The 23,036-nt window shown below is 35.8% G+C and overlaps 2 protein-coding genes and 1 long non-coding RNA gene across 15 annotated transcripts; all 3 read left to right on the top strand.

Annotated features, from left to right (window-relative positions):
• The first annotated feature begins 880 nt into the window (after positions 1 to 880).
• On the top strand, positions 881 to 5,929 carry LOC113328164 (protein trichome birefringence-like 14). Of its 3 annotated transcripts, none has more exons than XM_026575251.1 (9): positions 889 to 1,099; positions 2,120 to 2,184; positions 2,379 to 2,600; positions 2,867 to 3,175; positions 3,287 to 3,433; positions 3,541 to 3,663; positions 3,789 to 3,959; positions 4,245 to 4,437; positions 4,610 to 5,929. In XM_026575251.1, exons 3-9 carry the CDS (start codon positions 2,429 to 2,431, stop codon positions 5,436 to 5,438), a joined length of 1,944 nt encoding a protein of 647 aa, XP_026431036.1. In that variant the 5' UTR covers positions 889 to 1,099; positions 2,120 to 2,184; positions 2,379 to 2,428; the 3' UTR covers positions 5,439 to 5,929. The 3 variants fall into 3 exon arrangements, with proteins under 3 accessions (XP_026431037.1, XP_026431036.1, XP_026431035.1); XM_026575250.1 differs by having other exon boundaries at positions 890 to 1,099; positions 2,375 to 2,600; XM_026575252.1 differs by lacking the exon at positions 2,120 to 2,184 and having other exon boundaries at positions 881 to 1,099; positions 2,375 to 2,600.
• A 5,627-nt stretch (positions 5,930 to 11,556) lies between these two features.
• Positions 11,557 to 15,789, top strand: LOC113327738. Of its 11 annotated transcripts, none has more exons than XR_003349185.1 (10): positions 11,678 to 11,911; positions 12,000 to 12,059; positions 12,173 to 12,298; positions 12,718 to 12,801; positions 13,305 to 13,480; positions 13,649 to 13,750; positions 13,977 to 14,042; positions 14,374 to 14,852; positions 15,129 to 15,230; positions 15,363 to 15,789. It is a non-coding gene; the product is annotated as an uncharacterized LOC113327738 (long non-coding RNA). The 11 variants fall into 11 exon arrangements; XR_003349183.1 differs by having other exon boundaries at positions 15,447 to 15,789; XR_003349184.1 differs by having other exon boundaries at positions 15,460 to 15,789.
• Positions 15,790 to 20,267: 4,478 nt separating this feature from the next.
• On the top strand, positions 20,268 to 21,709 carry LOC113327843 (GDSL esterase/lipase At4g10955-like). Its single transcript, XM_026574959.1, has 3 exons — positions 20,268 to 20,383; positions 20,520 to 20,614; positions 20,775 to 21,709. Exon 3 carries the CDS (start codon positions 20,832 to 20,834, stop codon positions 21,705 to 21,707), a length of 876 nt encoding a protein of 291 aa, XP_026430744.1. The 5' UTR covers positions 20,268 to 20,383; positions 20,520 to 20,614; positions 20,775 to 20,831; the 3' UTR covers positions 21,708 to 21,709.
• The last annotated feature ends 1,327 nt before the right edge of the window (positions 21,710 to 23,036 follow it).

The raw sequence follows: 23,036 nt of genomic DNA on the forward strand, positions 1-23,036 counted from the left end.
TGGTTTTTCTCTTCCCTATGTATTTGCAAATTGATGTTGTCTCGTGTGTTAGGATTTGTTATTTTCTTGTATCTTGGTGTTTTGAATAGTCTTGTAAGCAGTGCCACCTTATGATATAGGCAATAAGCTGGTGCCTAGAGCTCCAAATTATTCGGGCCCATTTTTCTTTTCTTATTATGGTCGGTTTGTGACACTTATAAAAGTTAGTAAAGCATCTTTCCACAATTATTCACTTTATATATAATTGTGACTAAATATACCACGTAACACCTATAAGCGCTACCAATTTTGTAATTTTGTGAAACCAATAACAGTTTTTGGGGATATCTTTTTTTTATTTTACAAATTATAAGCTTATAACTTTAAATCTAACAAAAACTCTCAAGAAATTCAGGCCCTCTTCGGCCGCATCGTGAGATTCCAGATTATCGCTTTTAAATATACTGATTTATCTTTTCCTGATAAAATTCCTAATTATATCCTCGAATTGGCGACCCATAAAAGATCCCATATTGTTAATTCGGCCACAGTACCCAACCCTATTAGCCGCCCCATCCGGTAAGCATCCATGTACTCACGCCTAACTATGCCACCTTTTCCAAAGACTATTAATAGGGGTATCAAATTACTTGGGGGTGTACCAATTCCTCACCGATATGTATTTTGTCATATATATGCAGGTTGGTACACCCAAATAATTCAATAACTTTTTTATTTTTTCAATGACCAGTGGTTGTGATCTATGTGGTGACATAATAACAGTTTCCTTCGTACGTGTACGATGTACAAGTATTTATACGGTCAACCATAATCAATGCACATATTTTATTATTTCTGGATTTTTCCACCTACTACATTTTATTTCAAACAATCCCTTCACACCCGTTAGATCAACAATAAAAAAACCAGTGACTCACATTAAAAAAAAATAAAAAAATTTCTAACCATTTTCTCATCTTCTTCTTCAGATCAAATCCATAATAATAAATAATAAGCTCTCTCTCCGGAAACCAAGTTCTCAGTTGTGATTCTGTTTGATCTCTAAATTCAACGTTTAAATTTCGGTCTTCAACCTCCTTCATTCTGGAAATCTGATTTGGTACGTATTTGATTATTAATGGTTTCAATTTAGTAATAATTAGGATTTATTACTTAGTTAGTTATTATCATCACTGATTGATTGATTCATTGATTTGTCTGTGTGTTTTGATATTTATTGATTCTTTCATGAAATTTATTCAAATTGAAGGATTACCTGAATTTGAAGCCCTAGATTGTGGAGAAACATACTAGTATGTGAAATGTTTCGGATAAAGGATTTTTGGATTTGTTGTTTGTTTCTTTTCTGAGTATTATTTTTGTTGATTTAGTAATTTGAATGAATTCACATTGAATGTTTTTTAGCTTGATTGAGATTACAAGTTACATTGTGGTTAGATTTAGTGCAAATTTAGTTTTGTTGTGATAGCTTGGGGAGGTTGATTTCTTTGTTATATTAGAATTGGCAATCAGCTCTTGAGAGAACTACCAATACGAATAGAAATCAGGCGCATTCTGTTTTAGCTTGGGAGGTTGAGTTGTCCGTGTTTGGAATTGTAGATCCCTCTATGTAATGTATTCAAAGGTTTAAGGTTTCCTGGATTTCTGTGGGTAATGTTGTATAAGTGTAATGGATCTGATTTTTTGAGAATCCATGTGAAACCCCCTAGATTATTGTTTTTGGATACAGGATTTCAGATTCATTTTTTCTTTCCTGATTATTGTGTTTTTGATGATTAAGAAGAAGCTTTTGAATGAATTTGGATTGGGTATTTTGGTTTTGACTGAGATTACAAGTTACAGTATTTTTAGATTTGTGCAAATATAGTTTTATTGTAATAGATAAATAGTATTGGTAGTATGGATCTTTTGCAATTAGCTTGTGAGGTTGAGGTTAATTTGTTTGTCTAGTAGAATCCACAATCAGCTCTGTTATCATCGTTGGAATCATCTTTTCATTCTAGTTTATTTTGTTTTGTTTGGTTCTTGTATTTGTATTCTGCCTGCAACTTCTGGGGGCTAGAGGTTTGGATTTATGTAGGAGTGAGGTGTATGTTGAGTCTATTCTTGTTTTCTGCAGTGGATAAGGTAGTGGGAGGCCAAGAGCTTATCGCTGATAACATTTGAATATTCCACGAGATATTGGTAAGGATCTGTTGCAATTATTTTGTGAGAATGATTTTTCTAGCAGAATCCACAACCAACGCAATCTGTGATTGTTGGAATCACTTTTCATAAGTTAACGTCTTGCATGCAAATTTGGTGCATATAAGTTTGGATTTGTGAAGAATTGGTGTTTATGTTGAGTCTATTCTTGTTTTCTTCTGTGGATAAGGTAGTGGGAGCTCAGCGCTGATGACATTTGAATATTCCAGTAAATTTTGAGAGGATGCATAGGGATATGAAAGGAGGAGGATTGTTACATGGATTGAGGGGTAAACAAATCTCTCTTATACTTATCGCTCTCGTTTGCACAACAATTTTCGTTTGGGCATGGGACAGATCCTCGTTTCTTACAACATTCGTGCCATCAGAGGACCAGTTATTGGTGCCTTCTCCAGGTTTGCATTGTGCTCACTTGTACTATTTTTTCCTTCTGTAGATTGTTGAGTTTGGTTTTATCTATCATATATAGTGACTAGCGGTTTAATTTACGGGCTATCTATCACTAAATCATGTGACAGTGAGTTATGTGTAAATGTACAAATAGTTTTTCATACCAGTTTTAAGTACTATAATTTAGGCGCACTTAGGAAATAAAAGAAATAATCGAAACATTATGATAACATTGTATGAGTCCAACTTAAGTTTGTTGAGATTGTTGCAGATGCACCTGATGTAACATCTACAAAACCAGAAATTAGTGTGAAGGAAGAGATTTTGCCTGCTGTTACAGAAGAAGATTTAAAGATGGATCAAGAAGATAAGAGTTCCAATGAGGCTACAATAATTGACTCCCCAACAAAAACTACTCCTGAAACAGATGATAGTGTGAAGGAGAAAATATCAAACACGGATCTCGAAGGAGAGTCGAGGACTGATCAAGCAGATAAAGATGTAGATACTGATTCTACCACTAAGAGTCCCACAAATACGGATGATGGCAACAAGATTGATTCCTCCACTGAAAATAAAGGTAAAAAGTGAACAGTATTACATAGAGTGATGCCATGAGTATGTTTTGAAAATCTACTTGTTTGATATTTCGTTATTCATCTGCTCGGGTAACCATTTTATGCTGTTCCAGGAGGAGAAAATGATGCAGAGGAAGCAGGAAAGACATCTGAAGTTGTAACTCTATCTGATTCTTCAACAACCACTCCTGATAAAATTATAGATGATTTAGACGAGATCACTTCCACAGCTGAGAAGAAAGGTGGAGTGGCAGCATCAGGTGGGTTTTATCATGCAATCATGCAATTTTTCCTAACATATCCGTCATTTTACAAAATTCGACAAAGTGGATATTATTTATTAAGCTTACCTCATGAGCTGTTTCAGATGGAGAATCGGCAACTGAGCAAGCAGAAAAAAGTTCGGAGATTGTACCATCAGTTAGTTCTGTTACGAAGAGCACTACCAAGGCAAGCATAGATGATAACGATAGAACTGCAGAGCAGAAAGGTAGATGGTGACGCATGCTGGTTTTTGAATTTTGAAAATTGCTTCCTGTTTTTTTTTTTTTTTTGCAATATTTTGTTCTAGTAACCAAGCTCACTGTCAGAGGCTACATTTTTGCGGTTGTGCAGATATCACGATGGTCGTCTCGCAGACTGAAACAAGTCCTAAAAAAGATCTTGAAAAAGAGAAAAAATCAGATGCGACAAAGGTTTTTGATAACTCAGTAAGTTCTTCCAACCAAACTTTTTCCCAAGGGGCGGAAAATGATAACTCAGCTGCTGCCAATATGAAAAAGAAAGGTATATTTTCTTCCTTGCATATGATTTTAATTGCTGCTAAATACAATCCAGTAAAAAGAGTGCCCTGTGGCTGTGAATGCTAAATTAGGAACCCATGGTTTATCCATTTTTGTGTCCATAAAGAAATTGTATGTGTTTGTTCACTTTGTAAGTGTAGGTTGGTATGATAGCCACCAAAGAAACAAAAACAAAATTTGCGAATGACTGGTAGTTACTGGATTTTATGGGTAGTGTTATTGTTGTTTATTTTCTTATTGATAGTATCTTCAATTTTTTGTGTACCAGAAACTTGTGATTATGCCAAAGGCAGATGGGAGGAAGGCAAACCGTTATATTCTGGATTTGGTTGTAAGCAGTGGTTGTCAGGTATGTGGGCTTGTAGATTGACTCAGCGGACAGATTTTGCTTATGAAAAATTTCGCTGGAAGCCGTTTAGCTGTGAGATGCCAGAATTTGATGGAGAATCATTCTTAAAAAGGTACCATAAGTGTGTCTGTCATGCATATAATATGTTAAGGATTTAAACGGAAGGGTTAAATTCATAAGAAAATTTCCTTCACCATAAGTGTGTCTGTCATGCATATAATATGTTATATTAATGTCATGTATCAATTTTGCATATTATACTTTCTAAAGACGTCACATTACAGGATGAAGGACAAAACGATTGCAATTATTGGGGATTCCTTAGGGAGACAGCAGTTCCAATCTCTGATGTGTATGGTTACAGGTGGTGAGTTTAGGGAAGATGTTGTAGATGTTGGGTGGGAATATGGACTTGTTAAGGCTCGTGGTGCTACGCGCCCAGATGGCTGGGCATATCGATTCCCAAGCACCAATACCACAATTCTCTATTATTGGTCTGCAAGTCTTTGTGATTTGGAGCCTATTAACCCGGGTGACAAAGCCACAGACTGGGCCATGCATTTGGATCGTCCCCCAGCATTCTTACGCCGTTATCTCGACAGATTTGATGTCTTAGTTCTTAATACCGGTCATCATTGGAATAGGGGGAAACTTAATGCAAATCGATGGGTTATGCATGTTAGAGGAGTCCGCAACACCGATAGAAAGCTTGCAGAGATTGGACGTGCCAAAAATTTCACAGTTTACAGTATTGTCAAGTGGGTTGATCAGCAGCTCCCAACACATCCACGGTTAAAAGCCTTTTTCAGGACAATCTCTCCTCGGCATTTCTTCCATGGTGATTGGAATACCGGGGGAAGCTGTGATAATACAGTTCCACTTGCTGGAGGAAAGGAAGTTACACAAGATGAGTCTCTTGATCATAGTGCTTCTGGGGCTGTGATAGGTACAAAGGTTAAGCTTTTGGATATAACTGCCATTTCTCAGTTGAGAGATGAAGGTCATATTTCACGGTACAGCATTAAAGCGACACCTGGTATGCAAGATTGTCTTCACTGGTGTTTGCCTGGCATTCCTGATACATGGAATGAACTAATGATTGCACAATTGTAAGTGTTAGATTTGTTGGATTCAGTATACAGAATATTTTTGCAGTCAAAAGACAGAAACTCAAAGTCACAGATTCAAAAAGATCACCAGATTGATGGTGTGCAAACAGAATACAAGTACAGTTCACATGATGTAATAACAAGAAGAAAACAGAGCAACCCAAAGTTAAATGTACTCTACGCAGCACATACAGACTTGAATGTATCCCAATGTCGGGTTTCATTGATAACCTTTTTGTTGTGCACGATTCCTTGGTGCTATCTTGTTGATTGCTACTGAAGGAGAATCGACAATTTTTTATGTAGGTAAGTAAAGAAGAGTTTAGTTTCGTGGTGTACGTCGTTTCCACTTGAAATTTTCGATTCCTCAGAGACTGAAGGCTAACCAGCTTACAGTTTTAGAATAACCATTAGAGAGAAGTATATTTATATCAACAGTGAATGTGGTATTGTGCTTCAACAGCTTCTATATAATAAGATTCTGATTCTTTTTTTTTTTTTTTTTTTTTTGTATTGAAGTTATTTCCTAGTGTTTTGTTGCTGTCCAGTCTACAGATGCAGATGATTCTGACAATGATCCCTATATGTATTTCTATGTATCTACTGCGAATTGATTCGCAGGAAACAATTAGTGAAGATCTTTTTTGAAATTTAAAGAACTTTTAATCTGTTACTATCTTTCATTCTCTTGGTTGGTTACTTTGTTTGATATTCTTGGATGACGTGGCAATGACTGTCCATATCAGCAGAATAACCTTAACCTAGACTGTGTCAGTGAGGGTTGGGGTTTGTAGCTGTCCAACCACGGGCCAAATCATCAGCCTTTCAGGGTTTACTTTAAGCTTTTGCTTTATTTATACTGTATATAAGGATTGGTGATCTTTAATTCAGTACAGTGGCATTTTCTTAATCGGGCCTCCTCGAAAAGCTGTGCAGATTCCATCTCCATCATCTTCTGGTGGATAAAGTAAGTCATCCTTTAGTCTGTAATGAATCATTAGTTTGTGATATTCTGAGTAGACTCCCTGTTAAATCACTCATGAGGTTCAAGTGTGTGTGCAAACCTTGGCAAGCTTTGATTAAAAGTGATCGATACTTCATTGATTTACACTTTGCTCGATCAAATTCAGCATCAATGCCTTTTTCGATTCTTATTGGGGCGTATAATTTGGAAAAAAGTAGAGAAATTAATTTGTTGTCAACAGAGATACTGCTACCATCTGATGGTGAAGGTGGGCATGAAGGAGGAACAACAACTATCGAGAGGAAAATACTTGGACCTAGTACTGCTACCTCATATAAGTTTCTAACCGGTTTGATTTGTTACATGGAAAAAGACGACGTAAAGCTTCATCGTGTTTGCGTACATAACCCCAGCACTGGAGAATCAACACCTTGGGTCACATCATTAGTTAGGCAACAATTTGGAGAAGATTATTCGAATGTTGTGCTAGATTCAAGCGGATGTGCGGTTCATATGATATCATCTTCAATATCTTCCTGTGAGTTCGGATATGATCCTGCTACCAAGGAACACAAAGTGGTCGCTTTGTGGGGTGTAGCTAAATGGGATATGGACGACAACATCATAAGTGATGAATGCGTTTGCGAGATCTTGACTGTTGGCACCAATACATGGAGAAGGATTGATGATCACCCAGGACATGATTTCGCATCCATGGGCTTTACGACAACTAATTGATTCAAATCGACGGTCATTTAGCTATATTAGCATTGGCGATGACCTTTCCTTCAATCCGAGACAACCGTTGTATTTGGATAAATAAGAACAAGGCGTGAGCGTCAGTCAAGATGTGTATCCTGTACGACACTAGTAATGATCTAGATGGCATGCAGTGCAAGTATTAATAGAAACTATTACTGGAATGAAGGAACATTCTTAATGCCACCATTTGATCCGGATACAGGTAATATGTCTATTCAAGGCATTCCAGGGACAGATTTGTTCGTCGTAAGATCGTACGACGACAGTGATATATCTTTCAATTATTACTGTTTGTACCCTATTAAAATAGTGTACGTGCAATCCGCACAAGCTATTTGATATCGGTAAAATGTGGGTTTAATTGAGGAAACCCACATGGCTTAATGAGGAGGCCCAACCGGGTTTATTAAGGAAACCCAGTGGTTTATTAAGGAAAACAAAAATGGCTTATTAAAGAAGTCCGACTGGGTTTAACAAGGAAACCCAGTGGTTTATTAAGGAAACCAAAAATGGCTTGTTAAAGAAGCCCGACTGGGTTTATCAAGGAAACCCAGTGGTTTATTAAGGAAACCCAAAATGGCTTATTAAAGAAGCCCCGACTAAGTTTATTAAGGAAACCCAGTGGTTTATTAAGGAAACCAAATATGGCTTATTAAAGAAGCCTGACTGGGTTTATCAAGGAAACCCAGTGGTTTATTAAGGAAACCAAAAATAGCTTATTAAAGAAGTCCGACTGGGTTTATCAAGGAAACCGAGAGATTTATTAAAGAAAACCTAACATGAAAATCACTATGGTCAGTACTCCTCTCAACGTCAAACGCCTCCAATCAACCCTTTTAACATCAGAAACCAACAACATTTGTTTAGCTGAGCTTCCATTCACAAGTACTGATCATGGGTTACCACCTAATTCTGAAAACTGTGATTCTTTACCACCTCATCTCATCAACACACTCTTGTACGCATCACAAGATCTAAAACCTTGTTTCGACAATCTTATAACCGAAATCATTAGAACTGAAAAACGTGTTCCTAATTGTACTATTTTTGATTTTTTTAAACGTGTTCCTAGTGGTTTATTAAAGAAGTTCGACTGGGTTTATCATGGAAACCCAGTGGTTTATTAAAGAAAACCAAAAATTATCTAATTTATTTTATTATATTTTATTATTTCTTTTTTTTAAATCTTAAATAATCTTAATTAAATAAAACTAAATTAAAAAGTATTTAAAATTTCCTTAAACATTTAAAATTTTGGATAAGCATTTATCTGGGTTGGTTAACCACGGAAGGGAGCGCGCAAAATAGAGGTCGCCAAAACCTGTTAAAAGGTAAGAAGAATGGATAAAGGATAGCACACAAGAACTCGTCAAGCCATACGCAAGGAATCATACTTATAAAATAATCAAAATTCAAGCTATGCTACTGAATGTAACAACTAATGTTTTATCCATATTTATCGTATTATTAACCACAATACAAAATTTACTGTGATAGTTCTTGGGGAAGTTTTCATGAATTTCTTGGCACTTCTAGACGATACATACTGCACCTTCCGCTAAGGTTTTTGATCTTCCATGACATTACGACCCCAAGCTACCTCCACCGCCACACCTAATGGCCAAAATAAGTTCTCTCCCATGGATTTCCCGTTCAGAATTCTACCTTGGGCATAAACTGTATTAGATTTAATGACATTAATAGTGTTAGATTTTTTCTAAAATGAAAAAGAAAAAAAGAAGAGAAAGAATAATAGATTTAAGCTTAGTTTGGTATTGTTGCGGTTTTTGTAAAAGCACTTTTCTTTTGTGCTGTGCTGTGAGAAAAAAAACAATTAGACGTTTGGTAAATTTTTTATTAACATGAGCTTCGGGGAGTGGAGGTAGGCCTGAAGCTGGCAGTGATTAAGCAACATCCTAAAGTCTCTCTGTGGTCAGACTCCATGACTGTAGTGTCTTATATGCAGAGTCTTAACCCCAAACCTCCTTGGCAGTGTCAACACATAAGGGAGTCTATAAAGCGTCTGCGTGCTATGTTTTTGAGCTGTTCAATTGAACACGTTTATAGGGAAACAAATAGAGCAGCATATTTGCTGGCATGTTCTCATCCTGTTGGGGATTTCCTAGAAATTGATCCAAATACTTTTACAGAAGATATGAAGAAGATAGTTCAGGAAGACGCTAGCGGAAAAGTGTTAGAGAGTGATTTTGGTTGTGGGTTTTCTGTTGTTGGATTTTGACTTTTTGGCTGTTTTTTTTTCTTTTTTTCCTTTTCTTTCTTTCTTTGTAAGGTTTGGGTCTCCTTAACCCCTCTCTTTTCCAAAAAAAAAATTATTAAAGTTAAAGCTGATTAAAAAAGTAATCAAAATGTATTTAGTAAAATACTAGATCCAAATATATTAGCTTCAATTGGTTATTATTCACGAAAATAACGCCCAACGTGTGAGATAGTGTAATAATAAAAGAGTGAAGGGATTCTTCCTATTAAATGAAACGGTATACCTGTAGTTTGAAAATAAAAGATTAAAGAGTTTACAAGCTTCAAAAAAAAAGATTAACGAAAAATAAAAAATTATTGTGTATAAATTTAAGGGTAACTTTAGTAATTTATAAAATGAAATAGGGATAAAAAAAAGATCGGCGGTGCTATTTGGCTCCCTAATCTCCACCTCCCTATTCTCCTCCCTACAATCTAAACCTCACATTAGGGGAATGGTAAACCCCATCTGAATCTGAATGCAAATGTTGATATGGATGTGGGGCTTAGATTGTAGGGAGCTGAATAGGGAGGTGGAGAATAGGGAGCCAATTAGCATTTCCGAAAAAAGATAAATCAAATATTAAACTTAGGTTCAATAAAGGTTTATGCTTTTGTAGCTTTTAAAGCACCTCCTAAGCTCTTAAAAGTTGAGGAATTTAGGAAGTGTCTTCGACAAAAAATACTTTTATTTTCTTTTATAATAAAATATATCTTATAAAAATAATAATAAAAAATACTAAAAGGAATTGTACAAAGAATCGTATAAAGCTGTAGTTGGTAACCGAGCAACAAACTGGGCACCAACCACTTTCTGAATAGCAACACCCAATGTATGAAAATAAAACTATCTACACCACTCTTAGCATCAAAACTAACAAAACACAACGTGTCCTCACTAAACTCACCCAAAGTAGAGAAAGCGAAAACAGAAAAAAAATTTGGACTCCCAGCGCGAGTTTAAAAATGAATTTGCAACGTCATAACCAAATCAAGGACTTAACAATAGTTGTATATCTGGATTTGATATGTCACATATATATAAATTCATACGGTTATGAATTCATTAATATAATTGTGGTTAAATCCTTGGTTTGATATGTCACATCTCCATCATCCAACGATTTTGATGCTGCGAATTCATTTTTAATTCTTGCCCCAAAATTAGGATTGCGTACCAAATTCTGTTTCAGAAATATTCTGTAAACATATCGGGTATATTTATAAATTCATATATCTATATAACTGTGGTTAAGTCCTTGGTTTGATATGTCACATCTCCATCATCCAACGATTTTGATGTTACGAATTCATTTTTGAACTCATGCTGCCGGTTTAATCTTTTTTCCCAGCGAAAACTAATTACTAAACGCCAATTTTAAGAATTATTGACGTGCATACGGTATATAGGTGAAAGTAACTTTGGGGAGGAAAAAAACATTACGGACCCAACCTTAGAGCATCCACAACCGTCGGCTCCATTAAATACCAAAAATCAAACCAAATACTAAATTTTCTTGGCATTTTTGGAGGTGAAGCGTAACCGGGAGAAGACTAAAATTTAGTGTGGCGGAGGTATAGTCTGCGTCTGTTAATAGGCGGGCTTTATATCAACGTTTGGAGGTTAGGCGTAGATTTAGGATCTGTTTCATTTTCTTTGGACGAACATTATAATAACGTCTGATGCAAAACGGATTTTATACCTTCGTCTGATTCCAAACGGATGTTATACCTTCACCTGATTCTAAACGGATGATGTATCTTCGCCCCACCAAATTTGATTATAATCTGTGTCGGCTGCCAAATCTAGTCCCAAACCCTAGAAAAACAGACCGTATTTAGGTTTAGTCTCACCCACTACGTTTCAATTCACGACCAAATTTGGGTATAGTCCCCAAATATGGTCGTGATTGTGGATGCTCTTAGATTTGTTTTTTTTTATACAGAGATTTGGTCCCCATATCCACTCCTCGGATATTAAAATCCTATAAAAGCAGAATACCCACTGATTGAAGCCCCTGTGAGGATTGTTAATCGGTAAAGTCAGTCACCGTCATCTCTCCAATTATACTTGCTCCCACTCCCACCAAACTGCCAAAGTGAGTGACCATGGATTCATATGGAGTTGTAGTATATATAGCCAACTTTAATTAGTAGAGTGAGTCATGGTCAAATTTATTTATTCAGCAGTAAGAAAAAGATTTATCTCTCCAATTATGCTTGATCCTCCCACTAATTAGAGTGGCCAAGGTAATCATACCGAGTCGTAGAATTTATATCGAACGGACTCCCGGTCCCGATTTTGAGGACTTCTACTCCTCGAATTCTCTAATTTCATTTTCACTCCGAAAACTCTCCATGCCTCTCTCCCCCATCTCTCGAGTTTTCTTCAGTTCATAGATAATTCAAGTGATTATTTGGAGTTTTCGTTGAAATCGTTAATTTCATTTGGATTCAGATAGGATTCAACTGGTTTCCCCTCTTGTTTGAATTATGTATGGAGTCTGATTCGAAATTGAAGTTGGGATTAAAAATTAGGGTTTATTTTTGGTTGTTTTGATTTTTGATTTGGTTTTCCTGCAGACGTATGCGATCTAAACATGGAGTGCGATTTTGTTTGGAAGATCGGTGAAGTTTGATTTGGTATTACACTTGAAACTCTAAATTTATGTCTGTCTGCTTTGTGTGATTCGATTTAGGTTTTCTTAGATGTCAAATTTTTGTTCATAAACTTGTTTTCTGTTACTGAGAAATAGCATCAAGAATGATGATGGGAGACCGTTGAATGTATGGAAACAGGGAAGCAGAGATGTAACTTTTCTCCGTTGAGATTGGGAAAAACCAATATCACCAGTTGGTTTGATTACCTCCGGAGACTCTAGGTTAGGATTAGTTTCTTTACTATTTTTTGGTTTTGAGTAAGTTATTCTCTTATTTTCTTTACTGTTTTTTGTTTTGGATATTAGAAGTAGTTTATATTTTTGAGTTATGAGTTGATATATACTAATAGATCTATGAATTAAAGATGTTTGTAAATTGCTTGTCTAATTTGTGAAATCCTTAGTTTAAAAATGTCATCCATCAATTCAATTGCAGAACCTCATGGCGACAATGTTATAACCTACAAACCTTTCGATGTCAGGAGCAGGACATAGTTTAAAGAACAACGATAATAACTATGTTCTTGTCACAGTTGATAGAATTTCATATTTGGGCTTTTGGGTGTATGTTATGTTAAAGAGTATCCGTATCTTTCCCACTTCTCGCACTTGGATCACTAATGCTACTGTTGGCATCTCAGGTCTTGCGAATTACTGGATTTAGCGGCGGGAAATCAACTGCGGATATTGGTGTATGCAATGGAACTAATCCGTACTCAGTTGCGGTAATGAAAATCTTGATCCCATTTTGTAATGTTTTAATTCAATTTTAAAGAGAGTCATGTTTAATGGTTTTGTGTGCCACTAACCAGTATAGGCTGAGAAAACCTATAGTTGGGTTCTGGTACCTAACTTTGCCCAGTTAGCCCTTCCATCTTAGTCGTTGGCCCCAATTTGGAGTAAAATATCTATGAACATACAAGTAGAAATACCATCTTCATCCCCAAAACTTAATCTTTTTAGTTTCAGTTACAGAATTCTCTAGGAAGTAGACCAAAGCAAGCACTAGTATCGTATTCACTAAAATTTCTTTCAAATGAAATAATCTCATATATTGGGTCAAGAAATGAGTTAAAATAATCAGATATATTGACAGCTTAAAGTGAAATTACAGTGATAATGGAATGTCAATCCTAAAAATAATTGCCGAAGGGTATGGTAATTGATTAGTTTTTTTTCCTTGGCAAATCCAAGCCTAACATTATCCAGAATCATTTGAATTGCGCAGATCCCTTAGGTGACGGCGTTGCTCCAATAAGTTTCAGATGTCAGCAGCAGGGATCCTGAGAACAGATGGTTGAGAGGGAGATGGCATTTTGATGTACAGTTGTATGGAACCCATGGGATAAGAAAGCCAAGGCATTGGCAGATTTTGGGGATGAGGATTACAAGTCCATGTTATGTGTATGATTCTTGTGATCCAAAATTTATCTTCTTCTTTGTTGCTCTGGAAATGATTCAGGGAGATGTAATTTTTGAAACTTGTTTTGTTTCTTGGTTCTTCGGGTCTCTTCTGATGCTGAAGACTGTCCGAAATGACTCTTCTAATGAGGTTATTCATATCAATGCCAGGGCTGCTGTGGTATCTGTCATTGTTGCACCAGTCTTACTGATGCTACTGTACTTCTTTATGTCTGCGTGGTTCTTGTACTATTTTGCATCAGTGGAGCTGAGGTACAGAGTTTTTTTTGGAATTTCCTCCTTACTTTCTTGTTTGATTGTTTCGTCAAAACTTGATTAATTGGTTGCATCCATCACTGAGACATTAGAGTCATAAGTATAAGAACTTCTTACTGTGTCTACTTTTATTTTTGCATTTAATGTTTGGAGAGGTGCAGTTAGTAATAATTACATTGACTAGAGGTATAAAAATAAGGTCATTCTGATGTCTGCAATGCAGGCTGGCAATAAAGTGGTGCAGGGGGAAGCTTTGACAGCTCTAGGATCAGTAGCTGATTAGTCACAGGTACCTTATGGATTCTGCTTTCACTGTTATCTTATGTTTTACTTGTGGCATCTGTCTCTGTTTGGCGTGTTACACGTGCATCTGTAGGAGCCATGGTTTAAAACGGCGCTTTTGGGCGCTTTTGAGCCATGGTTTAAAAGCTTTGACAGCTCTAGCACCAGTAGCTGATTAGTCAGTAGTACCTTGTGGCATCTGCCTGACATTTTGCATGCATCTGTAGGAGAAATTTCAAAAATGTTATGATGTTGTTATACCTATCCCAAAAATATTAGTTGGAATTGGTGTTGGAATTATAAGCAGGGGTTTGAACTAATCAGTTAAAATGGTGCAGGTTTCTGTTACCTTTGAAGATGAAGGAGGTGCTCAAAGCAAGGGGATCGGGATAAAGCTTATGGATAGTCTCTATCAAACTGGTTTGAGTTCCAAATGGTGCCAGAGGAATCACCCCTCAAATGGTTTGTCTATGTTTCCTCTTGTTGTCATATGTCTCTTGTAATCCGTAGCATGACATATAATCGGGGGTTGTAGGTTGTTTCAGCAATAAGAGCCCTGGTTTTGTCAGTCACAGTGAAATCAAGGTTGTTTCAGCAATAAGAGCCCTGGTTTTGTCAGTCACAGTGAAATCAAGTGTAAAAATTGAAGCGTTTTCTTCCTTCTGCGTCTTTTGATTGTATGGGCTGTCTTCTAATTAGACAATCTTTATATCTTGGTGACGCAAGGAACTTTGTTTCTGTTGGTGGCGGCAGTACCGAAGTTCGAAGGTTCCATTCTAGTTTCCATACCGCACAGAGTGGTTTAACCTTGACCAAGGTAAACCATTGCTCCTGTGCTTTAATTTTTGTTATGCTTCTTGTTTTTCTTCTCTTCCCTCTTTTTATGGCCAATATGGTATATTCTTATTTTTATGTTCTATGCTAGCTATTGAACAAGTACCACGTACTCCTCTTATAATTCGATCAGATGTGCCATCCATTGCTGCTGTAAATCTTTTGTTTTATTTGGATATCTCCTTGTATTGGATTATCCTTCTATAAACAAATTGTTAGTGCTTGGCTGACATGATCGTCAAATTGCTGGATTTTCTAGGTTATTAGTTCTGGCTGTTGGCCCTTGATTTCAAGGTACAGGGCATTTTACGTACTCAATCCCTGGGAGAGGACATGACCCTAACATGGAAATTGTTCCCAAGTAAGTTATTCATTTTCCTTCGGATAGATAATACTTGTTTCTTGGTTGCTAGATACGCTTAAATCTACCATCAGAAAGAGAAAAAAAAAGCCAATTCTGCTTAGAGTACTTGCCTGTGTTTCTCTGTCTCAGTTCATCAATACGTCCGGCGTTAGAGGTCCGTGTATGTCCTTATTGTCGTTATCACTTGTACAAACTTGTTTTCGTGGTAACCAGGATTAGTATTCAGGTTGCTGGGTTGTGATGGCTTGCTGCAGAAGAAGGCGTACAAAATACTCTCCATTAGTCTGGAGGTTGTCATGGATTCTCAAAGTCTTTGGATTTTCAGATTTGACATCATTCTCCATTGTTAGTGGTTGACACTATTTGCTTGTTCTTACTTGTAGTGCTTTAGGGAATAGTCTAAATGAGCTTTTTCTGATGTTAAGGATCTGTGTTTTGGTACCCTTGATTTGAGTTACAAGTAGACTCTGCAGAAATATGTAATTTTTCCATTTTCTTGTTCAGAAATGAATTTGATTCAGATGGCAATGGAATATAGTTTTTATATTAGCCTTTCCGATTTTGTTTATGTCAGTTTTGAATTTGAATTAAGGTGCAGAAATGGAATGCACTGTTTCTATAGGGTAAATTTGGGTTGAAAACTTAGAGGAAAGATCACAACTTTTAAAACCCTGTCTTTTAAAAACCTTGTCTTTAGATCTCAATTTCTCAAAACTTTATGTTCTTTGCTTAAGATAAGATCACACTTTTCAATCCAGGAGAGTAGTTATCTATAGATCACCCTTTAGATTATACTAGCAAAGATCACAGACAACCAGTGTTTAAATCACACTTTTTAAGAATGATCCATGTATGTTTTTGTTGTAGTGGCCCATGTCAGTTTAGTCCTTTGGTCAAACGCCTTTACTGTTTAGTCCATAATTATTTAAAAATATTAAATGGACAAAAGTACCTTTCCGGGTTAATTTCTACTTATTTTTTTGTGCAGTTCATTCGTCAAAATAAACTCCTGTTAATTTCTACTTATTTTTTCATAAATCACCTAAAAACCAGAGTTCATTCCAGAAATGAACTCCATATAAAAATCTAAGAAAACCAGAGTTCATTCTAGAAATGAACTTCATATAAAAACCTAAGAAAACAGAATTCATTCCAGAAATGAACTCCATATAAAACATAAAAAAACCAAAGTTCATTCCAGAACTCCATATAAAAAAATCTAAGAAAACATAGTTCATTCCAGAAATGAACTCCATATAAAACATAAAAAAAAATCAGAGTTCATTCCAGATATGAACTCCATATAGAAAACCTAAAAAACCAGAGTTCATTCCCAGAAATGAACTCCATATAATCACCCAAAACAACAGAGTTCATTCCATAAATGAACTCCGTATAATCACCTAAAAAAACAGAGTTCATTCCAAAAATGAACTCCATATAAAAACCTAAAAAACAGAGTTCATTCTTTACATGAACACACACAAAAAAATCCATAAAAATCATAGTTTATTCGTAGAAATGAACCGCAGTAGCATCATCTTCAAACAACAGCAGCAACAGATCCATGAAATTGTCGTCATCGTTTTCTTCTTCTTCATCATCAACAACAACATCAAATTCAAGATCTTCAACACGAGCAACAAACATCAAAAAATCAAGATTTATCGTCTTCATCGTCATCTTCAACATAAATCTATCGCTGTCTTCATCATCTTCATCGTTTTCATCATCATCTTCAAAACAAAACAGAGTTCATTCCAAGAATGAACTTCATCAAATTCATCATGTTCAACAATAGCAGCAACATCGATGAAGAAAAACATAAATCTATCTTCATCAAGAAAAAACATCAAAATCTTCATCACAAACCAGAGTTCATTCCTGAAATGAACTCCGTCATCTTCATCTTCCTCATCAGCAACAATAACTCATCTTCATCATCTTCATCCTCTCCATCATCAGCAGCAACAACAGACGGAAAAACATCAAAATCTTCATCACAAACCAGAATTCATTCCAGAAATGAACTCCGTCATCTTCATCTTCTTTTGTAGATTCGAAACTTACCCAAGCATGTAAGATGATAAAGGTTCATCATCATCATAAATAGCAGCAGAATCTTCAACCTCACCGTCTTCATCATCAAAACAGAAGCAAAACATCAAAAAAAAAAAAAAAAAAACGCAAAACTTCATCGTATTCATCATCGTTCATCTTCTTCATCACTAGTAGAGAAAAAAATAGAGAGAATAGAGAATCGTTCATCATCATCTTCATCATCTTCATCACTATTAGGAAGAAAATAAAAAAGAAAAAGAGAGAGAGAAATTCTAGATATGAGAATATAAGAGAGAGAAAGTAAATCTGAGAATGATTCTTTTTCTCTTACTTTTTGACTATATATATGGTCCTTATCCAAAAGAGTATTTCTGCCACTACAGGATGACATTTACATCATCCATGACATCACTTTAGGACCAAACTATAATTTTTAGGACCAAACTATAATTTATATTACCAAATAGGACCAAACAGACAATTGACTAGATCAATTGGACTAGACTCTCTCTAATATATTATTTGTATGACCAATTGGTATTTCCTACTTAAATAATTAGGTCATGGTTTTTATTTTTTAATTTTTTTGTCATGAAAAAATTTGGTGCGGCAGAGTTTCGAAAGATCATTAATATTATCAATTTATCATCCACGTCCTTTACCCTTGTATTATGGAGACATATGCCATCTTCTGATGGTGATGAAATTATTTTATGCACGACATGCACCAGTTCAAGAGTAAGGAAGTAAAATGTTTTCTATATCTTGCGATGTATAACTGATTGTGCTCTATGTAGATTTCAAAACAGATATATATATGGAAATTGAACAGAAAATATGAGAAGATATTTTGTTACTAAACTCGGCAAGATTTTCATTCATTGAGAACAACCTTAAATATGCATTACAAGTACACGTTTAAACAACCCATGACTAACATAATTTCCTACATTTTAGGATCCATAAACCACGATTAAATTACTTATTCAAAACACGTTTAAATGCCTAAATACTAGGACTAATACCGACTAAATCAAGAGACCAAATCAATTCAGAAAACTAACACAAAATATGCTTATTTGAACGTGACACATTCAAATTCCAACACCCTCCCTGAATGTGTAAACCATGAATCTTCTTCCATCATCATCATAATACCATCATCTTCATAACATCATCACACCATTCTTCATCACCATCATCATACCATCATCATCATCATTTATCAATATCATCATCGCCATCATCATCATCATTACCATCATAATCATTACAATAAAATTACCTCTTCATCATCTATGGCTCTCATGCACAAATTTGCATTCTTCTCCTTTGGTTTATCACGACAATATTTTTCGATGTGGTCCATCATCATCATTACCATCTATCTTTGAAGTAACACTTTTCAGTAGTATGGTTAGTTCTTTTACAAATTGAACAGAACTCACCTTTCTTAGCCCAAAGTGCCTTTTCTTCATATCCTTCATCTTTCAACCTATTTAATCTTTGTTCATGTGCTTGAAGAGAACCCATAAGATCATTAAAAGTATATTTTGAAAAATCTTTTGACTCTTCAATGGCAGCAACAACATGATCATATTTGTGAGGGAGAGAACGTAATACCTTTTCCACAATTTTTTGATCAGAAATTACTTCACCATAGGCCCTCATCGCATTAACAGCCTTGATAATATTATCAAGAAAAACTTGAATTGAATCAGAATTTACCATAGCAAAAGTTTCGAATTGACGACGAAGAGTTTGCAACTTTACCATGATTGTTTTATATGTTCCTTCAAATTGTTCTATCAAGAGATCCCATGCCCCTTTTGTTGTTTTGCATAAAGAAATCTTTTGGAAAATTGCATCATCTACATCTTCTTGTATACCAGTTAATGCTTTAGCATCCTTCCTCACTTTCTGTTTGTATTCCTTTTTCTGCTATGGAGTTTCCCTTTCTAAATCGACTTCATCGTATCCAGTTTCTACCAAATCCCATAAATCAAACGCAATAAAAATTGTTTTTAGTTTAATTGACCAAAAATTATAACTATCACTTTTGAATACAGGGACATTTGTTTGCAGCAAAGCTCCTTTAGTTGCCATTAGTTTCCCGAGGATCTGCTGGCTCTTGATGTCAAATGTAGATTTCAAAACAGATATATGTGGAAATTGAACATAAGATATGAGAAGATATTTTGTTACTAAACTCGGCAAGATTTTCATTTATTGAGAACAGCCTTAAATAGGCATTACAAGTACACGTTTAAACAACCCATGACTAACATAATTTCCTACATTTTAGGATCCATAACCCACGATTAAATTATTTATTCAAAACACGTTTAAATGCCTAAATACTAGGACTAATACCGACTAAATCAAGAGACCAAATCAACTCAGAAAACTAACACAAAATATGCTTATTTGAACGTGACACATTCAAATTCCAACACTCTAATGGAGAATTCAATAAAATCTCACCGCACTTTTAGCATGGTGTTTCCTTCCATTTGAATATGATCAATGACATCAGTCTTCCGTTTGGGGATGACCTCAGTCTGCATTGTCAGTGATGACGCTTGGGGGCCGTAACAGCAGTAAAATGTATGTAGGTCCTTTACTTAGTGGATATCAATCATAAAAGGAATGTGAACAAATTAAGCGAATCAAATTTTGTTGGCAGTGATGTTAACAAAGAAATCTAAACATTCCCTTACATAACTTCATTTAAGATCTTTGCAAAGACTTAATCTGAACACAAGAGAAAAATGTGTCAACCTTGGCAGCTCACAAAATATTATTAAATCAACCTTATATCTTAAGCTGACTAAGCGAATCTTATCTTCATTACCTAACCAAGTCCAGAGTATAAAAATTCTATGGTATTGTAATTCATAGCTAAGATGATCGTGCAATGGTGGGGGTCGATGAGAAAAATGCATAGTGACCTCTAGAGCAAAGATTCTCATAGGACCAACCCTGCAGTTCTTGCGTTATATATACGTCCTCATAATTAAGCATGATAATTCACCGCTTAAGTTAGCTCAACTTCAACAGTTTTTTGGGTGTTCATAATGATCTGTCAGGTATGACTCTCTCACACTATATTTAACAGCTTACTAAGTATCTGTGATCCATTTTTGATTTAAATTCGTATTCATGCATCTGGATCACTGGATAGAATTTCAACAAAAATCTCTTTGATTGCATTCCGATGTTTAGGCGATTCAGAAAGGTTTAGGACTATCGAAGCCAAAGCAACCAGAGAGTCATGATTTCAAACATTCAGGACTGCCGCTTTTAACTACGGTGGATTGGTAAGATGTCCATGATTCATACTGCTTCATCTCTTGGGTCATTTGATTTGTTTCTTCAATTAAGTAATGGTCTCTTCCATACTAAGAGACTCTGTACTCAGTGGTCAAGCCACATCCTCCTTTACTTTTTTATGATTATAAATTTCATGGTAATTTGAAGGGAAAGTGAACATTACCGAAGATCTATATAGCTAGCTTGGTTAAGGGTGTCTATGTAATGGAGGATGACCGTCAAAATAAACGGCGAGGGTGTAAAGCTCTCGGACCACCGTGGTGGGAATTCTTTGATTTTCAGTTTCTGGATACGCTCATAGATGAGGTTGATTGGTCCATCTTCGGGGCTGTATATGAATTCAAACCCAACTCCAACAACGACGACTATCCCAAAGGAGCTCCAAGATATGTGATTGCTTTTAGAGGAACTATGTTGAATGAAGATACTGCGGTACGGGATATATTGATAGACATAAATGTTTTCTTAAATAGTCTTCACCATAGGTCTCGTTTTGGTAAGGCAATGGAAGCTGTTGAAAACATGGTATCTGTCCAAGGATCTAGTAATATCTGGTTAGCAGGGCATTCTTTGGGCTCTGCCATAGCAATGCTTCTTGGGAAAAAAATGGCAAAGACGGGTAATTTCCTTGTATCGTATCTCTTTAATCCACCATTTGTTGCATTTCTATTCGAAAATATAGGAAGTAGGACAGTCAAACGTGGGATCGATACTGCTAGCCGCTTGCTCAGCCATGCTATGAAAAATAACCAAGAGAAGCAACCACCAGAACATCTGTTCAAAGACTTATCACAATGGGTTCCCAATCTGTTTCTACATCCAGCTGACATTATTTGCTCAGGTTTCATTAAGTATTTTGAACTCCAAGAAAAGATGCAAAGCTCCGGATGTATTGAGAGGTTGGCGACACCAAATTCATTGAAGGGGTTACTAGTGAATGCTTTCCAAAAAGAATTTTACTCGGAAGATTTACACTTAATTCCTTCAGCTCGTGTCATTACTAGTTGCAGTCCACATGCTCACTGGCTTTGTCAATGGTTTACTGATGATTCAGTTTCAGACACTAAGGTGTATTGCTAGGCTAAATAACCAAGAAGACGATTAATTTAGTTCTAAATGCTCAACATAACGTACCTTACGGAACAACCAACCAAGCTAATCAAAAATAATCAACTTAGTTGTATCGTGCTCAACATAAGACACATCACGGAACCTCACGGTTATACAAAAAGATGGATCAATGAATATCAATACCGTGGAATATTCAAGGATTCATTCTTTTGCACAAGCATATACAATAGCAATAATCCTTGGATACAAAAGATTTTAACCTATCTTCCGTCAAGGGTTGACAATATAGGCTTAACTTTTGTATATGTCAAATGTCTATTCATCCTTAAATCAATACATGATTACTGATCGTGAATGACTTTACTTTTGACAAAAATATGGGACAACAATGTTCACGGACGTAAACACAAATATCCCATAACAAGTTGCCATATAACAAATCCAAAATATTGCAAAACATCATCCTCCAAATAGTTTTAGAATTTAAAGCAAAAAACCTAAAAACAAGAAGATGAAAATAATAGCTATGTGTAGTCACAATCATCGCTATTCGAAGCACTAGTTATTCTTCCAACTAAGGCAAAACAAGACTTACTAGGAAATGCAAATTTTTTCTCAAGGCATCTACAGAAAACTCTTTCTCATTATTGAGAAATCCATTGATTATGGGATCGTTCAATTCTTCCAACTCTTTGGGAATAACCGTCAACATACTGAGGAAGGATTTTTACCATTAATTACAGCCTTCACTTTCTTCACCCTTGTGGATGAGATTCATGTATACCGCCATACGTTAGCTGCTTCAACCGCATTCCTGCTTGCGCTACCTCTAGTCAAAGGAGTCATGAAACAGCATTCCTTTGGAAAATCACAACGTTTATGAACTCCTCCAAACGCTAGACAAGAATTCCTTTAGTTTTAAAGAATCCTTATTTATATTTAATCAAGACTTACCAAAAAACTACTTGAGTCAAAAGGACGCAAAAACCCCATCTTCTCAAGTTAAGACTGAGGATGCGAACATCTAGGATTAGTAGGAGACGTTGTGAGCAAAAATCTCCCCTTGTTTATCACATTGTGAAATTTCAAGGTTTGTTACATGAGTAGAGATCCTCCCCTTTTTGATTCTGGAAAAACTTGTTTCCAAGGGCTTACGATTCAACAACACATGACATTCTACTGGAACTAAAGGTTCCTCACACACAAAAGCTTCAATTCCTGAGAATCCTTGATCAACAATGCTGGATTTATTAGAACCAATAGCATTGATATTGGACTGAAATGGTACAAGATCCCACACGGTTTGTATGTGAAATTGATCTAACTCTTCATGCATTG

The sequence above is a fragment of the Papaver somniferum genome, unplaced genomic scaffold (genome assembly GCF_003573695.1).
Source record: "Papaver somniferum cultivar HN1 unplaced genomic scaffold, ASM357369v1 unplaced-scaffold_107, whole genome shotgun sequence".
NCBI lineage: Eukaryota > Viridiplantae > Streptophyta > Magnoliopsida > Ranunculales > Papaveraceae > Papaver > Papaver somniferum.

Coding starts and splice junctions, on each gene's coding strand:
- LOC113328164 (XM_026575252.1), top strand. CDS start 2,429: ATGCATAGGGATATGAAAGGAGGAGGATTGTTACATGGATTGAGGGGT. Junction 3,176..3,286: donor TTCCTCCACTGAAAATAAAG/GTAAAAAGTGAA, acceptor ATGCTGTTCCAG/GAGGAGAAAATGATGCAGAG. Junction 4,438..4,609: donor GGAGAATCATTCTTAAAAAG/GTACCATAAGTG, acceptor GTCACATTACAG/GATGAAGGACAAAACGATTG.
- LOC113327843 (XM_026574959.1), top strand. CDS start 20,832: ATGGAGGATGACCGTCAAAATAAACGGCGAGGGTGTAAAGCTCTCGGA.